Below are 20579 nucleotides of genomic sequence, written 5' to 3'. Positions count from 1 at the left end.
CAAATGTTATTTCTAAAGTGATATACATATGATACTATACAGCAGGGGTCATAAATTCATGTCAAGCAGGTGATCTTACTGAGTGAAGCAAGGCAGCTTTAAGAAAAATCACCTACTGGAAATATAATTAGTTTCTCTTGAATTTTACCAAATTTTGTCTTGAGAAAGCAAGGTGATGCAAATATATATGGCTAGCTATTTTTAATTCAATTTTTCAAAAACACAAATTGAGCCCTGGCTGGTGTGGCTTAGTTGGTTAGAGTGCCATCCTGTGCACTGAAGCGTCGTAGGTTCGATTCCTGTCCAGGGCACATACCCAGGTTTTGGGTTCAGTTCCCTGTCGAGGTGCACTCGGAAGGCAATTGATCCACGTTTCTGGAGTCAATGAAAAACATGAGGATTAATAAAAGAACCACAAATTGAAATGTCAAAATACCTAATTATGAAAATTTTATTTTGTAATTCATTAATCTTTAATTTTAGTATAAACTATTGACAGGTCTTGTATTTTATAATGCAATGTACATTTATTTCTCTCTTTGGCATATTTCATTAATTGACGTTTGAGAAAAAATTTCTAGCTCAATCATTTATTCAACAAATATTTACTTTTGATTTTTTTTAATATTCTAGGGTGTTCCTGGGATTCGTGGAAAGAAGGGTCTTAAGGGAAGACAGGTAGTTGGATTCTTGTGTCCTGAGGTTCAGTTTAGAGCAAGATAATCTAATTATGTGCATATTTATTGCTCATCTATTAAAATATGAATGTGGTTGCTGTCCGTAATCTATGTCATTCAACAGAATTTAATTTTTGCCACTTTAACAGTCTAGCAAATACTACCTGAGAATGTAAAGGACAATTTAGATTTAAAAATAATTTAAGATTTAACACTTCTAACCCATTTAATGTACCAGTGGAGGAGACCTTTTTCCCCTAGACAAGGGACTAAAATGTCACAGAAAATACATGAACGATTTAAAACCTATGCCCTAGCCAGTTTGGCTCAGTGGTTAGAGTGTCGGCCCATGACTGAAGGATCCCCGGTTCAGTTCTGGCCGAGGGCACATACCTCGGTTGCAGGCTTGATCCCTGGCGCATGTGGGAGGCAACCAATCGATGTGTCTCTCTCACATTGATGTTTTTCTCTCTCTCTCTCTCCCTCTTTCTCTCTCTCCGCCCCTTCCACTCCCTCTCTGTAAAAGCAGTGGAAAAATGTCCTTGGGTGAGGATTAAAAAACAAACAAGCAAACAAAACCCTAATGATAGCACTACACACCTCATGGTTTGGACATGTTTTTTACATGCCTGCTTCAGATGTTAGCTGAGAAACTAGTTTGCTACAACTTCTTACATTTTCAGGTTAAAAAAAAAAATCAATGAAAGTGAACTTTTCCAGACATTGTAATATATCATTTTAGTAGCCACCAACTTTATTTATTAATGTGGCTGGTCTTATATAAATATTAACTTTATCTTGGCAATGTATAGGTAATATCTGATTTCCTACCCACAATGAACTATAAAATTGTTTATGGAAATTTATAGATAACTTCTGGTTTTCTTACTCCATGGGGAATTATAAAATTATCTAACACATGGTATTTATTTCAAAAGGGGAGTTCAAGAAAAACTGTGGGAAGATAATGAATGGAATGACTACTGGGTTCTTTGTTTCATTACACTCTTCTTTACATTACAGAATTGGTAAAGTTTTATTTATTTAAAAATGTATGCTTTTGTAATAGATTTAGATCCTTAGAAAAATTACACTTGAAAAACACATGTATTCTATTTTTCCTAAATAGTGTTTATAATAGAAAGTTTGTATGGTTCAGTAATATGTCATGTATAGTATATGTATTTTTTCTTGTCTTTGCCACGAAATGACTTAGCCATGTTTATGAGGAAATCGCTGTACTTTGAATAAGATACAGTTACAGCCACAAGGCAAATTATGCCAAGGCTGACCTCACAGACTCTTCCAGATATTATCCTATGTGTAAGTGCTCCCTTATGTTCTGTTTATTTTAAGTAAATCATCTTCAGATCACTTTGACATTAAGTAAGGGCAAACAGATTAACATGGGTATTATGCATCATGGGATACTTGTATTTCAATTTAGGTGATTAAAATCCCATGAGAAGAATGTTCTCATTGCTGTTTAAATAATGGTAAAAGGAAAATATCTTTTTTAAAAAAGATATCTTTATTGATTTCAGAGAGAGGGAGGGAGAGGGAGGGGGAGGAGGACGGGGAGGGAGAGATAGAAACATCAGCGATGAGAGAGTCGTCATTGATGGGCTGCCTCCTGCACGCCCCCGACTGGGGATCAAGACTGAAACCTGGTCATGTGCCCAGACTGGGAATCGAACCTCAATCTCCTGGATCCTAGATCTATGCTCAACCACTGAGCCTTTCCCAGCCGGGCAGGAAAATATCTTTTGATGACATGTGCACTCTATGATGTGGAAAATGTTAGTTGTGTGGAATTCAAATACGGCCATTTTCTCTTGGTAATCTATTAAATCATGTACACTATTTGTGTTGTATATGAAGTCGATATGCAAATACAGAAGCCAAACTAAAGGACACTAGGCCTCCATAAAGAAGATCACAGAAACCTGTGCATCTGAAAGAATATTACAGTAACCTAGAAATGCCAAAATCTGAAAGTAACTGTATCTAAGAAACTTTTGGCTATACATATGTCAAAGATGCTACTTCCTTCCAGTTTTCTGCTGTTTCAGAGCTATTTAGGAGTGTGGGCTGAAGCTTCATTAGGGTACTACTGCTCTATGGACCCCATGTTATTTAATTTATTACCATTACTATGAATATTATTAAAAGATGTATTTTTTATTACAATTATCGCTCACTTTTAATTAACCAAATTAGTTTTTCTGTGTTTCAAATGAGCTCCTTTCCTCAAATTTTAGGTAGCTAGAAGTATTCAGTCTTACGAACATAGAATGGTATGATTCAGTTTTAAGTAATTATTTTTATGTAATTTGTAGAACAACAGTAGCTCTTTCTAGATAACTCTAAATTTTATGTAGCATTGTATACTTAACTTTTTAAAGCCTCTGAAATTAAGGCCAGAAACTGATAAAATAAATCACTTCCCTTTCTGTATTATGTGTGATATGAAACACTCTGTCAAAATAGTGAAAGTAATAGGCATAGAAAACTTTGAAGTCCAGGTTTTTAGGTATTCCTAAATATTAATCAGGATGAGCTTCTTTGGATTACTGAGTTGGTTTCTAACCTGTGCATGTTTTATATGAATAGATCTATGTTTTATATGAATAGTTTACAAAATATTTAAATGTATATATATTGACATGTCATATGTGTATATAATACAGAATCATAGAAGAGTGGTGAAAATCCTATTTATAACTGTCCAACGAGTTAGTAATATTGCTAAGCTTAAGTTTAGAAAGATGTTACTATAAATCATATACTCATACAGCTGGCCAAATGATCACTATTTCCCTGAGTAAACACTAAGCATGGAATTAAGTTGTTGTGAGCCAACTTCCTTAGTGATGTCTGTATTTTTTAAAATAAAATTATAGGTTCACAAGTAAGAGATATCTTGTCCTAGGCAATATAAATATCATATGAATGCTATTGAAAATGGACACATTAAAAATAACATATTATTTTGGTTATTCAAGAGTTATTTATTATTTAGCCACATACTGGTATTTTTTAATTTAATGTTTGTGTTAAAAGTTGTTTTACATTAAATCTTACTTCCCAGAAAGCTCTTTTTTCCCCAAAATAAAACATTCTGCTTATTCAGTGTTTAGGAATTGAGTTGATATTTGTAACAAAATCTGTTTTTGTTTTCAACCAGGAAAAGTAGGAAAACTGGTTTTGTTAGGAATTTGGTTTATTTTAGGATGAAAGAGTATATAAAAGTAGTTATATTAGCAAATTCATTTGTTCCTTCATCTTAGATTGTTGGCATTTGAGAAGTTTTTTCCTTGCTTTGTATTATAAGCTATTTATTTCAAGGTCTTATTATAAAGTATTTACTAATCACTACAATTATTTTTAAAGAGCACATGTAGTCAGTTACATATTAGTCAATATTGTGTACTCATGCTTTTGGATATAAGACATCGTTCTTATTTCTTCCTCTCCTTCCCTCCTACACTCCCTACACATCACAATGGATCAAAATGCTTATTGCTGGTTGTTGCTGGAGGAAAGGCATGGGGTTCTAGATGCATTCAGTAAGGCCAGCCTTTGAAGATGGGGAAGCCCAAGAGACCGTTAATTCTTCTCTTTTCACTCTCTCCCCTCCTCCAGAGATCTAGGGCAGTAGACAATCCTTATTGGTCAGGGCTCCTTTTTTTTTTTTAATTATCACCTGAGTACATGCTTTTTTTTTTTTTTTAATTGATTTTAGCGAGAGAAGAAGGGTGAGGGAAAGAGAGAGAGAAACATTGATAGGGGAGTGAAATATCAATCGGTTGCCTCCCATGTGCCCCTGACTGTGACTCAAACCTGAGACCTTTCGGTATATGGATGACTATCCAACCAACTGAGCCACACCAGCCAGGGCTGATCAGGACTCTTTAAACACCATAGAACTACTATTCTATTTTACATGTTGTACTGTCTTTATTTGAGAAGTTTCTTGGAACGTATCTAATATGAGTCAGATTCTTTAAAAGCATGAAACCATCCACTGATTTATAATAAAAAAGAAGAATGCTATTTTTAAAAAACAGGGAAGCATGGAAAGAGGATTCATATGTATTTGTTAACCTCAGATTTTATATTAGTTACATAATTCCAAGTAGCTTCCTTTTTAATGCAAAGTTTTCAAACTCCATTATGTAGTGCCACAGTCAGGAAATTCTACAGTTGCTTTGAAAGAAAGCATTTCACGGGGCCCCCAGATTGATTTAATCAGCAGTTTTTTGTACTAAATTGGCTATGCATATTTATATGGTTCCACAGACCTAAAATACTTACGCCAGAACTGACTTGCCCGGATTGAAGATAAATATGAAATTGGAGATTGGGAGTTTTACTCTCAACAACTCTCAAACTGTTGTCAAAATATAGGGGTTTTTTTCTTTCCCTCTGGAGGGAAGGGGGTGGGCAAAGGGTTGGGAAATGGGGGCATCTGTAATAGTGTCAACAATAAAAATAAAGTTAAAATAAATATTTTGTAACAGAAAAAATATAGAGGTATTCTAAGGAGTTTTTCAGACCTGATAGGAATAGATTATAAAAAATCATATTACATTTGAAGTTTGACAAATAGAAAAAGTTTACTCAGTTTTCTTCCTATGAAAATCAAAATATCAGAGCCTTACAATAGTGGAGAAAATAACACCCTTAAGGCATGTAACAGTCCAACTTGAGAGGTGTTTACTTTTCTAATTATAGAAAGGAGTGCCTCCTCTTCTTTTCTTATACATCTTTCTTTTACAAGACTCTATTTAAAGTAAACTGTATTTTGGCTTCTAACTCCAGTGTTAGAATTTCAGGATATAAAATCCTTCTGTTAGACATCTGTTATTAGTTTCTATCTTTAGCTCAAGACCATCTTAAATTTGAATTGCACAGTAGTATTTCATATACATACATTTTATGGAAACTTTGGAGACAGTGTGTGTGTGTGTTTTTTGCCTAGGAAAAAGTTGCAATTAATTCTATTATAAAGTACTACTGTTGCTAGAGCATTATGAAAAGCTCATTAATTTTTAAATAATTCTGCCTCTTTCAGGAAAAATGTATTTCCTGGATTCTACTTTACTGGGTATAGTTAGTTGTAGCTATATATTTGCAGAAGGTCTGGGCAGAGCTAGTTTTCATAGAGATATGACACCAACAAGTGGAAATTCCACCAGGCAGTTATTTTCAGGGCAGATACATTAAGGGAAAACTCAGAGAACCTTGGAGGTTATCAAAATCAGGAATGTGAGAATGTGAGTGGATATGGCGGTGAGGGTTGGCTTGGGTTGTAACCAACTTTTAAGAACAAGGCAGGGACCTGACTCCGAACTGAGGTCCAAATCATAGCTAGGTTAACAGTAAACCTGACTTGATGCTAAGCCTCTGAGAATTGGGCTCGACCTCCTTAAACTCCTACCTAAGTTTCAAATTACTCCCAACTATCAGGACATGGTTGACCCTAGAATTGTCCTACCTGTGAGGAAAACAAGGGGGCAGAAACTGGATCATTACAGAGTAATGCCTACATAGTGTATATGCCTTTTATGATGGTTTTTATTTATCTCTACTTAGATTGACTATGTTGTTCCTAAATCTTTGTTCTTTAGAAAGTGCAAAATATGCTCATAGTTAACTGTAGTTTTTAACAAAAAAAGTTTGCATTGCTTTTTTTTTAAATTTTACAAATGTAGTCATTAGTGTTTTATGGTTATTTTGCTCCTCATATTTCTCTAAATATTTTATATGCAGTATTTTTCTAATTTCTACAAACTGGGAAAATAATCCTTTTACTAGACTCCTTAAGCAATAAATTTTCCACTCTTTCAAGATATTTAGTTATACAACTGAGTGTAGTATCTGTGTGTGTTCTAAAATATTAACACCACATATATTCAGGCATGCGAAGTCTGGAATACTTCTTTTGTTCTTAGTGTTTGAGAACTACCATGTTTGATAACAGTACCATAGTTAGACCCAGACAAAGAGAAATTTGATCTGGGCTCTGCACTTTTGAGGGCCCTGAATATCACAAACAAATAAATGTATTTAAGAAAACCATGAGTACCACTGTCCCTCAGGATCCAGCACTCAGCATTGGCATAGTAACCCTAGACATCCACTCTTGTTACTATGTGTTAGTAATCTATTGCCATATAACAGAATACTCTGTTAGTGGTTTAAAACAGCAGTAAATATATATTCTTTCTCAACATTTCTGTGGGTTGGGAATTTGGGAGTAGCTTATTTGGATGGGTCAAGTTTAGGGTTCCTCATGAGGTTACAGTCAAGATTTTGGGCAGAACTTACAGTCATCCGAAGGCTTGACTGGGGCTGGGGGATCTGCCTTGAAGGTGGTTCACTTACAGGCTGGTCATTTTTTGCCAATGAAGATATATGGCTGCAAACAATTAAGTTTCATTATTAAAGGAATACAGAACCTCGCTTGTATTAAAAAACAAAATACCATGCATGTTGTTACCAAAATTGAAATAACAACTGAATAAACAGTGAATAAGCAATGATGCCCTGCCAGGCGTGGCTCAGCTGTTGAGCAGTGACCTAGGATCCAAGAGATCGTGGTTCGATTTCCAGTCAGGGCACATGCCCGGGTTGTGGGCTCGATCCCCAGTAGGGGGCGTGCAAGAGGCAGCCGATTGATGACTCTCTCATCATTGATGTTTCTGTCTCTCTCTCCCCCTCTCCCTTCCTCTCTCTGAAATCAGTATAGATTTATTAAAAAAAAAAAAAAAAAAAAGCAATGACATTTTCAATAATATAAAACATTGGCTTAATGTTCTTCAAAAGGAAATATATGCTCAATATATACCCAAATTTAATGATTTTTTGTGGCATTAACTGTATTATGCTTCATAAAACAATAAAATATGTCTAGATTTAATAGAAATTATTTCAAAAATAGATGGCACAATGGTCAGTATGTAAAGAAGATAAAAATAATAAAACAAATGATCTCTATCTGGAATAGGAAATTAAAAATGAAATGAAATGTTTAATGGGTAATAAAGTGAGAGGAGAAATAATACATAAAACTTTTCAAAGTAGGTATTATTCAGTTCAACTAATTGTCTTAGGAGCAAATACAAGTTGAGGAGCTAATATTTATGATACATATTGAATGACCAGAAGAAGAGGAAGTTGAAATTAATATTTTATTCATTTTATGCTGGCTCTAGAAAGTACAGATTTTGTGGTAAGTGCAGAACTAATCACAGTTCTCTCTCCTCTCCCTTCTTCCTCTCCTGGAGGGGGTATTGGAGAGAAATCAGAGTTTTGTGGGAAGATGAACTGGAGAACAGCTCTTCCTTCTGGGTGAGGATGGGCGCTAATCAGTCCCAGGGAGCGATACATCCTGTAGGCAATCCTGAGTGAGTCCTCAAGGGTGTTTTCAGCAATACAGCTACTTGTTTAGACTGCTTCTTCATTTATTAAGAGAGAGAATTCACATATTCTAAAATCCACCCCTTTAAAGTGTAGACTTTGGTGGTTACTAGTATATTCACAGAGCTGTGCAGCCATCACATTACCTCAGGAAGAAACCCTGTACCCATCTATTAGCACAGTCCCCAATTCTCCCCCACTCCACCAGCCCTACACAACCAGTAATCTGCTTTCTGTCTCTGGATTTGCCTATTCTGGACATTTTATGTTAATGGAATTATGCAGTATGTCCCTCATTCTTTATTATTTCACTGAGGTTTCTGGACAGCCTACTTATGATCTATGTAAAAAGTCAGTCATCTCTTGGGTTTCAGATTTAATACAGTATTTTTCCTCTACTTTTTCCATTACCTGTGCATCATGGATACTTTCAAATACCCATATTAGCTCATACAGAATAGAATGATGTATTGCAGATTTGTGAGCTTGTTGACAACAGCATTTGACTTCCTGGGACAATGAAAGCATAATGCCTGCCTGAACGTCAACTGACTTTGAAGAGAGTATGGCTACAGTATGTTTGACTACACACAGGTGGTTTTTGCATTATCCTCTGATTACAGAATAAGAGAAACTGCTCCTAGTACAAGTTAACTTATGTCTTAGAAATAGCATACATTTTCCATTGTTAAACCATCTTTTAAACTTAGCCCATTCATATTTGTACTAGTGAACCAGTGACTTTTGTCAGACTGTTCAACATATAATACTTAATACTGGGTTGCCTAAATAAAGAGATTATAAGAATTAAAATATAGGGGTTTTTGTTAGTCTTATAAGTTTTTAAAAAATATCAAAGGGTTTATAATAAGTCTTATGAATCATTTTGTGAAGTAGCCTTTTAAATCCAGTGGTAAATCTTTAGAGAAAAACTGTAGTATATAAAGTAAGAGTAATTGAGTTATTTTATAGTCGAATTTGTAATGTGAAAGTGTGGCTTTACTAGTCTTTATAGTTTTACAATATAGAATTCTCAGCAGGCATTAGGGAAGCTTAATTGTCAGTAGCACCACATTTTATGTGCATTATGCCTTTCCCCAGTAAAATTGCACTTAAGTGGCTTTTACATGTTGTGTCGCATCTTGTAATTGAGGGTCAGTAGAGAGAGAGCATTGGCTCTCCAGTCAGACTGACTGACTCCACCCAGTTCTCAGTCCCACCTATCACTAGTGGGTGCAAGTGACTTAACTTCTCTGTGCTTTAATTTCCTCAACTGCAAAGTGAAAATGTTAGTACTCATTGATTTGACCTGCTGTGAAGATAAAATGAAGCCCTTAACACATGGCAAGTTGCTAGGCACATGCTTAGTAGTATTAGCCATTTGTTCTCCGTGGTGTGGGCATAGGAACATAGTGGACATAATGGGTTGGTCAGCTAGAAATCTTGGCTATGTTTCCTCTCATTCAATGATTCTTTATATAATAATGAACAAATTTCTATTTTCTCCATCTTAGCTTTCTGTATATATTATGTGGCATGTAAAATAATTTTCATAAAATATAGAAATACTGTACTTAACCAAATGAAATGTTCTGCAAAACAAATACACATTTTTGTTGCACTACCATTTAAGGATTAGAAAATAAATATCTCCTATTACTAAATTCCTTAGCAGAAAGCACAGCAAAATTTAATTCTTTATCTATTTAGGGTTTAACAACATTTCTTTCTCTTTCCCTTGGCCAGGGTTTTCCAGGTGACTTTGGAGAGAGAGGCCCTGCTGGTCCTGATGGCAGTCCTGTGAGTAAACTGTGATGATCTAACCTTGCAATCTAACATCACCAAGGCTGCAAAGCAACTGTCCGCGCCCTCATCACCATATTCATGAATAAGCACTGTTGGCCAGATAGTTTCCATACCACTATGCACATTCCAATTCGTAATTTTACAACATGGCAAATACACCAAAAATGTTTAATGAATAAACTGTATCTTGAGAGAGAATCATTGAAATTATTTTGACCGCGTTAAATGTCACTGCTTAAGTAAAATATTAGAAATATATGATCACAATACTGACTTGCGTATTTGGAGGGGAAGGAGCCTTTCATGCCCATGAAGGTACAAACAAGCCTCACGTAGAAGTTTTCCGTTTGGTGATTGCTCTTTCAGACTCAGATGTGTCACTGATTAACCTTTTGAGTATTCTATAGAGAAGTCTCTATAGACTCCGATTAGGGAGTCACCATTCTAAAATGTGTTCAATTATATTTCCAAAGAATGATGATGGATTATTGTTTTTTTGACAGTAGGTAGAAATACCTTCACTTTTTGCCCTCAAAGAGCAGCCAATAAATTAGGGGATCCAAAAAGCACACATTTTTTTCATAAAATTTTCAGGTGAAATTAGAATCAACCACAAAATCCTTATAACCTAAATTAGGAATAGTTCCTATATTTAGACATATGTAAATTAGTAGTATTAGTAGTATTTATGCTTAAAGTATTTGAAAATAGCTTCTTTTTATTTCTTTTTATAAATTATAACTGTATTAGCTTATTTAGTGAATTTAGCCAAAGTTCTGTTTGTTATAATGGTGTCTTAAGTAGAATGTTTACCATCTTTCTCTTGCCCATGATTCTGAGGAGCTTCCCATTTCAAGCATAGTAAAGTAAGAATTATTCACTTTCTTTAATACCATTTATGTCCAACTACTCACCACTTAATGACAGGGATATGTTTTAAGATATATGCATTGTTGGGTGATTTCATCATTGTGAAAACATCATAGAGTGCACTTATACAAACCTAAGTGGTACAGCCTACTACACACCTAAGCTGTGTCGTGTACCACTGTCATATGTGCAGTTCGTGTTGACTGAATGTCATTATGCGCATGACTGCACTTGCATACCTAGTGCGAAGCCATCTTATTTACTATTTTGTCAGTAAAATATACAAAAAGTTTGTTAGGGTTGGACTCCTAGAATATTTAAAACTTTTCTTTTTGAAATCTCCTCTTTATTTAAAATATGTTTCTAGCAGAGCATTTTGAGTCCCTAAAAATCTTTAAAATGCAAGAATAAACTGGATATTTTCAGTTTATTGGTTTATAATTTTCTATATTTTATACTATGCTTTTAAGAATAAAATAATTTGAAATACAAAAAGAAGAAACAAAGACTCTTCTTGAACCTTGTAGCATGTAAGTAATGTAGCATTGACATGGAGTGGATTAAAAATTATCATAAAGTCTATAATGTTGAGTTCAAAGACCATCACAAAGACCCATCACAAATTAACTGGAAAAATTACTGTTGAGAATTTAAAGTCTCTTAAATAATTTTAACAGTATTGGTAATTTCTTACATTTGTATAGTGCTTTACGAAAAAGTTCAAAACCTTTTATATATATGACAATTTTGTGATCTTTACAACAATGAGAACAAATACTATTCCTGTTTTATAACAAGAAAATTCATGTTTACAGAATTTAAATAGTGTACTTCAAAAGAGTTGATAGTGTTTTAAACCCTCTGAAAATACTCTTCTAACCCTATATGCTGACCACCTGTCTTTTTATACAATATATGGGTTAGTGATATCTATAATGCTGATTACTAATGGGATTTATTTCCTTTATTAGATACTAGGAGACAGAAAGAGATCTATATCCTAGGCTGGGTGGCAGTACTAGCAGCCAAAGGCACAGAGTCAGGAGCACTTTTGAAGACTATAAACTGCTGCTGGAGTTTTGCACTTCTTAGGGGTTGCAGAAGAGTGTGGAAATTTTAGAAGTTAGCTGTAGAAGAAGTTAGAGTTGGATATATTTTTTCCAAGAAATTTTTGTGTTTATCTTTAGAAAATATGCTTAGTATTTCGGAATCATATTTAACCAATCATGCACATTTCTTTTACTTAGGGACTTGTAGGCAGCATTGGTCCTCCTGGATTTCCTGGGCTTAGAGTAAGTATCAAATATTATCATTCTTATAAAATATTTTCTTGTGTATTTATATTTGTTAGATATGTTTTAAAAATTTTTTAAAAATAAGAAATTTTGGTGTCATCATTTGATATCCAGCTTGGTCATGTGTAATTTCCTAATGCAAATTAGACCAATAGTATGAATTAAAAAATTATACTTTATGGTAGGCTGAAATAAATTTCTACAGATATATGTGTACATATGTATTTATGTTTATCTTATTAAATGTTACTGAATCAAGAACCAGTTTCTTCAAAAGTATAAGACATAGAACAGCTACTTGTTTTCTTTGAGATTGTCTTTCTGACCACCTAGTTTGTTCAGACACATAGTTCTGAACAAAAGAACATGGTAAATGTAGACTTTATTTATGGAATAAAATTGAATAAATGGTTAGGAAAACCATCCTGAACAAAGGTAACAGCTGGACTTCACCAATACCATTAAACATTTTAATATCTAATTTATTTATTATACTGAAAATATAAGTGGCTATATTATTTGTCCACTTAATCAGTTTTTATGCATTGATTTCAATGCTTAGTTTCACTAGCGTGTCTGATGTAGGCAAAGCACAGTTTAGTATAAGCTATTCTGTGGAGGCCAAAACAATGTAGTCCAGGTATGTAGCTTTCTGATAATTTTAGATTATTCATTGGAGTAAACAGATTTCTACTTGTGATATATCTTCAGAAATATATTTCTCCCAGCCAAGCTAATGGTTAGTGACAGTGATATGAATTGCAGATATTACATATATATATTTAGAACTATATGCTTTAACATTTAGCTGAGCTAAAAGCAAAATTGACATAATTTATGAAATGTAAAGAGCCTAATGAAAATAGAACCTTTTAGCCCGGCCGGGCATGGCTCAGTGGTTGAGCATCGACCTAGGATCCAGGCGATCGGGGTTTGATTCCCGGTCAGGGCACATGCCCTGGTTGTGGGCCCGATCCCCAGTTGGGGGCATGCAGGAGGCGGCCGATCAATGACTCATCATTGATGTTTTATCTCTCTCCTTCTCCTTTCCTCTCTCTGAAATCAATAAAGATATATTAAAAAAAGAAAATAGAACCTTTTAAACATTTTAATATCTAATTTATTTATTATACTAAAAATATAAGTGGCTATATTATTTGTCCACTTAATCAGTTTTTATGCATTGATTTAAAAAGTAAACTATATATATCCATATAAAAGTGGGGCATGACCATGAGTAGAGATAAGATTTTTCTTAAAAATCAATTTAGAGCTTACTCTAATATATGAAGTAGGTCATTAAGACTCCGGAGTTCTATGCCATGAATTATAGCTATAATATTTTAGCTTGAACTTGAACACAGGTTTTCTGACTTCAGATTTTATGTTCTTTTCCCACCTTAACTGCTCCAAGGAAGAAGGTGACAACTTGGCCAAAGGAATAAGTCAGGAGTTCAGTAATAGGAACTGTGGTAACAATCAGCATAACAAGTTTTAACGTGCCATTTTGGATAGCGAGAGTATAGAATTGAGAGTCAAAGAACCTGCGAGAGTCTAAGACATTTAAACTGTTCTCGTATATAATAAAATACTAATAAAAAAATTAGCAACAACAGCTTACTTTTATTTAGTATTTTCTATGTGTAGTCATATGAAAAATGTGTCATTTAATTCTCAGAACAACCCAAGCCCACTTAGTTTATAAATTGTTGAGCCTGGATTTGAAGCCATGTGATCTACACCCAGAGTCCAGTATTTACCCCTTGTGCTATACCACCTTCTTAAAACTTCTATTACCTTAAAATGTATACTATCTGTCATACAAGATTTTGTTAGGCTTCATGGGAAGCTTTATGTAAAGGTGGATCCCAAAAGACCTTCCCCCCCCCCCCCCCCCCCCCCGCTCAGAACTTAGAGTAGGGTTGAACCCATAGGCGGTAATCAATCGCCTTATCAATGGGGAGAGAAAAGAAGCAGGGGAAGGGAGCTGGACTCCAGAGATAGTGTTTGAGCCTTCATTTAACCTATTGGCGTTATGTTGGTAGCTCAAAAGCTTCTGTTATTAGGCTTAAGATTAAGACCAAAATTCTTAGTGTGTCCCAAGATGTCTGGACTTTGTTTCTTGTCTGCCTCTTGAGAACATAGTCTGTGCAGTAGCACAGCTGCTCATCCTCAGGTGTCGTGCAGCCTCCCCACGAGATGGCCTTTGCACTTACTTGTTTGCCTCCCTGAAACACGCTACCTCTACTTTTCTGCCCAGTGGTCAACTCTCATTCACTTTTCAGTCCCAGGACTGGGTACAGTGCCTGACACATGATAGTGCTCAGTCGTAATAAATGAGTTTTCTGTCCTTTCCCTTTCTGCACTCGCCCTTTGGTAAATGGAAGAGATACTACAGAAATTGGAATGGCTAATGACACTAACAGTCATCTTTGTAATCCTCATCTCTTCTACATCGATATAGATGGTACTGTGCACTTTGCAAAGTACTTTCACATACATATCTTACTTATAAGGTAGATAGAGCAAGTTTTACTCCCTCTATTTTATGTTTATTAAATTTTTAAATCAAAACAATGTGAGCACCTACTATGTGTCAAATGCTGAACTAGATGCTAGGCCTAAAAATATGAATAAATTAAGATTCCTGTTTGTGGCAACAATTATAATTTAATGACATAGAACTAAAAATAAGCAATATCATACAGTGTGATTACTGCTATTATGGACTGAAAGTCACTAACAAAGGAGCGGTTTGTGTTATCTCAGAGATTAAGAGTGGGCCTCACCAAGGAGATACCTTTCAAGCTGTGTCCTGAAAATTGTGCAAAAGTGGGGTAGAGTAGAAAAGGGCGAAGGGCTCTTAGGCAGAGGAATGCTGTTTGTTTATTTATTTATTTATTTAAATATATCTTTATTGATTTCAGAGAGAGGAAAGGAGAGGGAGAGGGAGAGATAGAAACATCAATGATGAGTCATTGATCGGCTGCCTCCTGCACCACTACCCCTGACTGGGGATTGAGTCTGCAACCCGGGCATGTGCCCTGACCGGGAATTGAACCCCGATCGCCTGGATCCTAGATCGATGCTCAACCACTGAGCCACTCCCAGCCGGGCAAGAATGCTGTTTAAATGCACAGAGAAGGGGAGGAATGGAACACTTGGGAAAGGAAAAGAGGAGTGGCAGGACTGTAGCCTAGGAAGTATGGGGCAGTGTGAGCAGAATGGCAGGAAGTGACATTTGGAAGATAACTGGGAAAGATGTAGAATTTTGTATTTTGTGTAAACAGTTTATCTGCTTGCCCAGAACTGCAGCCTCTGCTTTATCTCTCAGGTGTTCCCTTCCAGCACAGATAGTTTCTGACAAGAGAAAATACTGATTTTTCTAAATTATTTTTCCATGTAGTTGATTGTTATTGTCATTTGCTTTCTTAGTTGATGACAGTGATTATCTCCTGAGAGTGTTGGTGGGTATGGCGGAAAAGCCCAATATGGAACTTACAGTCTTTTCCTCAATGTATTCATTCATATGAACTCTAATTAGCCAGTGGCTGCTGTTTTTATATATAAAAAAACCAAAAAACCTATCCTTGGGTCTCTCCTTTTTTTTTTTTTTTTTACGTAGTTTGACTCAAAAGTTGTCTATTGTTTATCACAGTGTGGGAGGCTCTTCTGCTTCTGTTGCTATATCCCAGACACTCTCAGCTAAGCTCTCATGCAGGAAATTATTTCTTCTGTCTACTTCTCGTGGAAGATAAGTGTGGTAGGTAGGGAGTGCTGAAGGACTGTAGTTTGTCTTTGTGGAACTAAAAATTTCTCTTAGCTTGTTATGGATATCTTTCAGGTAGTTTTACAGGAGTGGGATTTTCCACAGAACTTGACATACCACAGAATATTTGATGTTTCTTGGAAACTTCTATACCTATACCATTTTACTTTTTATTTATCTAATTTACTAAATCTTTTATAATATATATATTTTTTGATATCTTCCAAAATTTACTGTTATTTTGTGAGGTTTTTTTTTTTTAGAGTCACTAAAAAGTTAACTAGGATATTATGCATAGAAGGTACATTTATCTGAAGGTGCCAGATTATGCAAAGTAATACATTTACTGAAATAAAAGTTAAGAATATTATACCGTCTGTAGAAGAAAAATAATCAGAAGACAAAGAAGTATTTGTTTATAAGATATTTCTTTCCATACTTACATAGGGGATTGCTGCATAATTTCTAAACAGATGTTTATTGAATTTTTAATACTATCATAAGTTTTAAATCTATGGAACTTTGAATAAACTAGCCTCTGTAATTATAAGAATAATTTTTCCTATTGACAGAATTTGTCAGTGATATATTAATATTGTATATCTCTTTATTAAGTTGAAAAGTATTATTCTCTGCCTCTCACATTTCCATATATTTCAGGATTAAGCATGTTGGAAATAATTTATCTTAGTTATATTTCACAGACTTTAGGACTCACCCAAAAGTAGAGTCATGTTTTCCATTCTGAAATTTGTGTTACATGAACGTAGACTGTTAGAAATGCTCCATTATGTTGGGAGATATTGTTCCAGCAATCACTCTATTTAATTTTATTTTTAAAGTTGATTACTTCCTCCAGTATTCAGTCCATACTTTATTTCAAAACTAGTATGTGCCAGTTATTATGTTGGGTCTGAGAGTTTTCAAAAGTGAGTAAAACATGCTTCTGCTCTCACAGAATGCACAGACTGGAAGACAAATAAAGTACAGGGCAGTATACTCAGTAGTGTAGTAGGACATTCCAGTAGAAGTGACCATATCTTCAAAGGCCTGGAGCATGTGATAAAGGAGAGCATTTCAGAAAATGGGAAACAGTCCATTGTGGCTAGAAAGCTGGGTTTGGAGGAGGGAGAAGTAAAGAAGCAGTAGGCACAAATGGAAGGAGATGACCCTGAAAGAGTTGATAGAAGCCTGGTAGTAAGGATCTAGGATGCTATCCTAAGAAATTTGGATAAAAGGGGCAACATTATCAGGATCATCAAATACACCTTTAAAAGTTTGTTAATATTTTGAAGCCATAAAAGATAAGTTTAAACCAAATTTGTCTTTCAGGATGAATGATGACATGGTAGCCAGGCAGAGAGGTAGCAAGAGAAAGAAGTAAAATGAAGGCATCAGTGACACAAAAATTATACCTGGTCCCCAAATCATCTAGAGATGTCCACAAATTTTTCTAATTTTATTTTCAAATACCCTTATTGTTGCTATTGTCCTTTTTCTTCTAAGAAACCATGTTGAAGGAGTTTTTCTAACTCTCTTTGTGCAAGAGAGGATAGTGGTATTTATGTTTTTAAGGAATCTTGCATTGGAACACTAAACTAATAACCTTGACATTGATGACTTTTTCATATTATGCTCACAAATGTTAAGTGATGAATGAATGAGGTGAGCCCAGAAGAATAAAGATATTATCTAATTGGATAAATATTTCAAGGTGAATGTCATGGACATTATGTTTTATAGGAACTCAAGGAAGGGAAGGATCCTTGTGGACTAGACCAGCATGAGAAGGGTTCAGGAAATGGGAGGGACTTTACTAAAGTTTGAAAGATGGGTAAAATTTCTAAATATGGAGAAAGAGGTTGCTGAAGAAAAGTGCACCTGTGGGAGCTTAGTGAGATGAATTATTCTGGGTTAATCAATTAATTTTACCATTCTTTCTAATTCTAGTGGGTATTTAATGGTACCTTTCTTTCTTACTGGTTTTCAGGGCAGTGTTGGTCCTGTAGGACCAATTGGACCTTCTGGAATTCTTGGCCCAAAGGTATGGTTCTATTTGCCTAATGGACATTTACCTTTAATTTCTCTATGATATCACAAAATATCACTTTTATTTTTTAGGGTCTTTCAGGGAATAAGGGCCAACCTGGAATCAAAGGTGATAAGGTGATTTAAATATTTACATTATCATAGAGTTAATTTCTTATCACATTTTTTTTTTTCTTTTGAACTGACACAGTTTATAAAACATTTTGTTTTAACATATGGGATCTAATCTGCACTATCAATTATATAGTTTTTCTCAGAAGTAGGAAAAATAGAGAAGTTACTTTTTGTAACTAACATTTGCTTTCTTATAATACTGCCATGTTTGCAAAGCCTAACTGTCTTTGTATGAAATGTGCTTTCTAGGGTGAGCAAGGTGTTGCCGGAGAGCCAGGAGAACCAGGGTATCCAGGAGACAAGGTAACTTTTTTTTTACCGTTAATTTTAAGCCAGTGAAAAAGTACAAATTCTTTAAAAAGAAAGGAGTATTTATTATTTTAACCATGTGTTTTGTTAGGATATGGTATTAATCTGGTTTTTACATGTCTTGTTTGCAACAGTTTTGTCAATATTTTTAGAATACCTGCATGAATTCTTTTTAGTAGTTTGTAAATACAGTCACGTGCTGCTTAACAATGGGGATACATTCTGATAAATGCCTGTTAGGTGATTTTGTCTTTGTGTGAACATCATAGAGTGAACTTACACAAATCTAGGTAATATAGCCTAGTGCTGCTAGGCTACAAACCTGAACAGCATGTTACTACACTGAATACTACAGGCCATTGTAACACAGTGATCAGTATTTGTGTATCTAAACATAACAAACATAGAAAAGGCACAGTAAAAATATGTATAAAAGATACAAAATGGCAAACCTGTACAGAGGGCACTTGCCATGGATGGAGCTTGCAGGACTGGAAGGTGCTCTGGTGAGTCAGTGAGTAAGAGGGGAGTGAATGTGAAGGCCGAGGGCATTACTGTAAACTACTGTAGACTTTATAAACACTTTACACTTAGACTACACTAAAGTTACAAAACAACATAAGATTAAATCAAGCACAAGAGAAAATAATACAATCAGACTCAGTAAACACAAGCTGTATGCGGCTGCTGATATAGTGTACATACTGTTTTACAACAAACCTATTTTTTATAAGTAGAAAGAGTACACTCTAAAATAATGACAAAAAGTATAGTAAATACATAAACTAGTAACATAGTCATTAGTTATCATTATCAAGTAGAATGTATTGTACATAATTGTATGTGCTGTACTTTTATATGACTGGCATGCAGGTTTGTTTACACCAGCATCTCCACAAATGTGAATAATGCGTTGCACTATGATGTTAGGATGGCTATGCTGTCACTAGGGGATAGGAATTTTTCAGCTCCATTATAATCTTTTGGGACCACTGTGATATATATGATCCGTTGTTGACTGAAACGTCATTTTGTAGCACACGACGGTAGAGGCACATCTACGTTTTGTGTTATAATAGCTTTTCTCTTCCCTCTACTATTCTCCTCTTTTAGGGCACTACAGGTTTTCCAGGACCACCAGGCATGAGAGGAAAGCCAGGACCTTCAGTAGGTTTGAACTTCACTTTGCTCTTTCTGATTAAGGGAATGTACACCATGGCACCAACCTTGAAACTTGTTGGTGTTCGTAGAATATAAGAAGTGGTATATAAGCCTACCAGGCTGGAATTTTCTCTCTTAAGTTTTAGAATATGTAGCTAATTCCTCAAGTTTTCAGTTCATATTTATAGACTTTTGTATCTCACTCTCCCCAGCCCCTTATCTCAGGCCAAAACTAAGTTTCTGTGAGCCCTAAAGTCTTTGGTTGATCTATCATTCAACTAAACAATGGACTTTCAAGCCAGAAAATATAACATACTTTAAATAATATTTTAATTTTTCCAAATATCTGTTTCATTAAGAAACATTCTGAAAAAACGATAACATGGCATACTCTCTTGTGGGTCCAAATATTCTAATTTCTTGTCTTTTTTAAACCCTTCTGCATCAATTAGTTGAGAAAAAAGGATACCTTATATTGTAGTTATCATGAAACCCAACAAATTTTAACCTAAAATGACTGAATAATTAAAATTATTTAAATTAAATGATTAAAACATGAGTTAAAAGTATCTCTGCATGTTAAAATCACAATTATTATTATAGTTAACATTTACTGTTTACAAAGTACCAGGCATTGTTCTAAGGTCTCTACCTCTAATTTAATCCTTATAATGATTATATGAAGTTGGTACTGTTAATATCTCTATTTTACAGATTATGGAAACTGAGACACAAAAATATAAATAACTTGCTCCAGGTCCCACAGTTAGTTGGCGGCCACCTGGGAAAACAGTTAATCACATATCAGAGCCCATGCTTTTAGCTGCTGTCCTACTGCTTTAGGATTTAACATTTTAAGGCTTAGCATTTTAATATTAATTACAGCTCTATGAACGTGAAGGTGATTGTAGATAGAAGAAAGTTATATATGAAATTATAATTCATTAATATAACATTAAAATATACAAATAAAAAAAAAGTGTTTTCTTGAGTAATTCATCATGTTCCCTCTAACTCCACCCTCCCATCACAGGGTTATTTTTGCATCAAAGGAAGCAGCATTAAGTTACAGAGCTTTATATACACCGTTCTTTATGACTTCTA

At 34.8% G+C, this 20579-nt stretch overlaps 1 protein-coding gene across 1 annotated transcript in view; it reads left to right on the top strand.

Moving 5' to 3' along the window:
• Positions 1 to 20579, top strand: part of COL24A1 (collagen type XXIV alpha 1 chain) — a 251664-nt gene that overhangs the window by 70817 nt on the left and 160268 nt on the right. Inside the window, exons 14-20 of the mRNA XM_087820561.1 lie at positions 634 to 678; positions 9849 to 9902; positions 12026 to 12070; positions 17833 to 17886; positions 17964 to 18008; positions 18255 to 18308; positions 19428 to 19481. Of these exons, the coding sequence (XP_087676687.1) occupies positions 634 to 678; positions 9849 to 9902; positions 12026 to 12070; positions 17833 to 17886; positions 17964 to 18008; positions 18255 to 18308; positions 19428 to 19481 (351 nt within the window). The remainder of the gene's footprint in view (positions 1 to 633; positions 679 to 9848; positions 9903 to 12025; positions 12071 to 17832; positions 17887 to 17963; positions 18009 to 18254; positions 18309 to 19427; positions 19482 to 20579) is intronic.

Source organism: Miniopterus natalensis, chromosome 9 (assembly GCF_054644295.1).
Source record: "Miniopterus natalensis isolate mMinNat1 chromosome 9, mMinNat1.hap1, whole genome shotgun sequence".
NCBI classification, from domain to species: Eukaryota; Metazoa; Chordata; class Mammalia; order Chiroptera; family Miniopteridae; genus Miniopterus; species Miniopterus natalensis.
The sequence above is the reverse complement of the archived record's forward strand: the minus strand, read 5'-3'. Positions and strand labels throughout refer to the sequence as shown.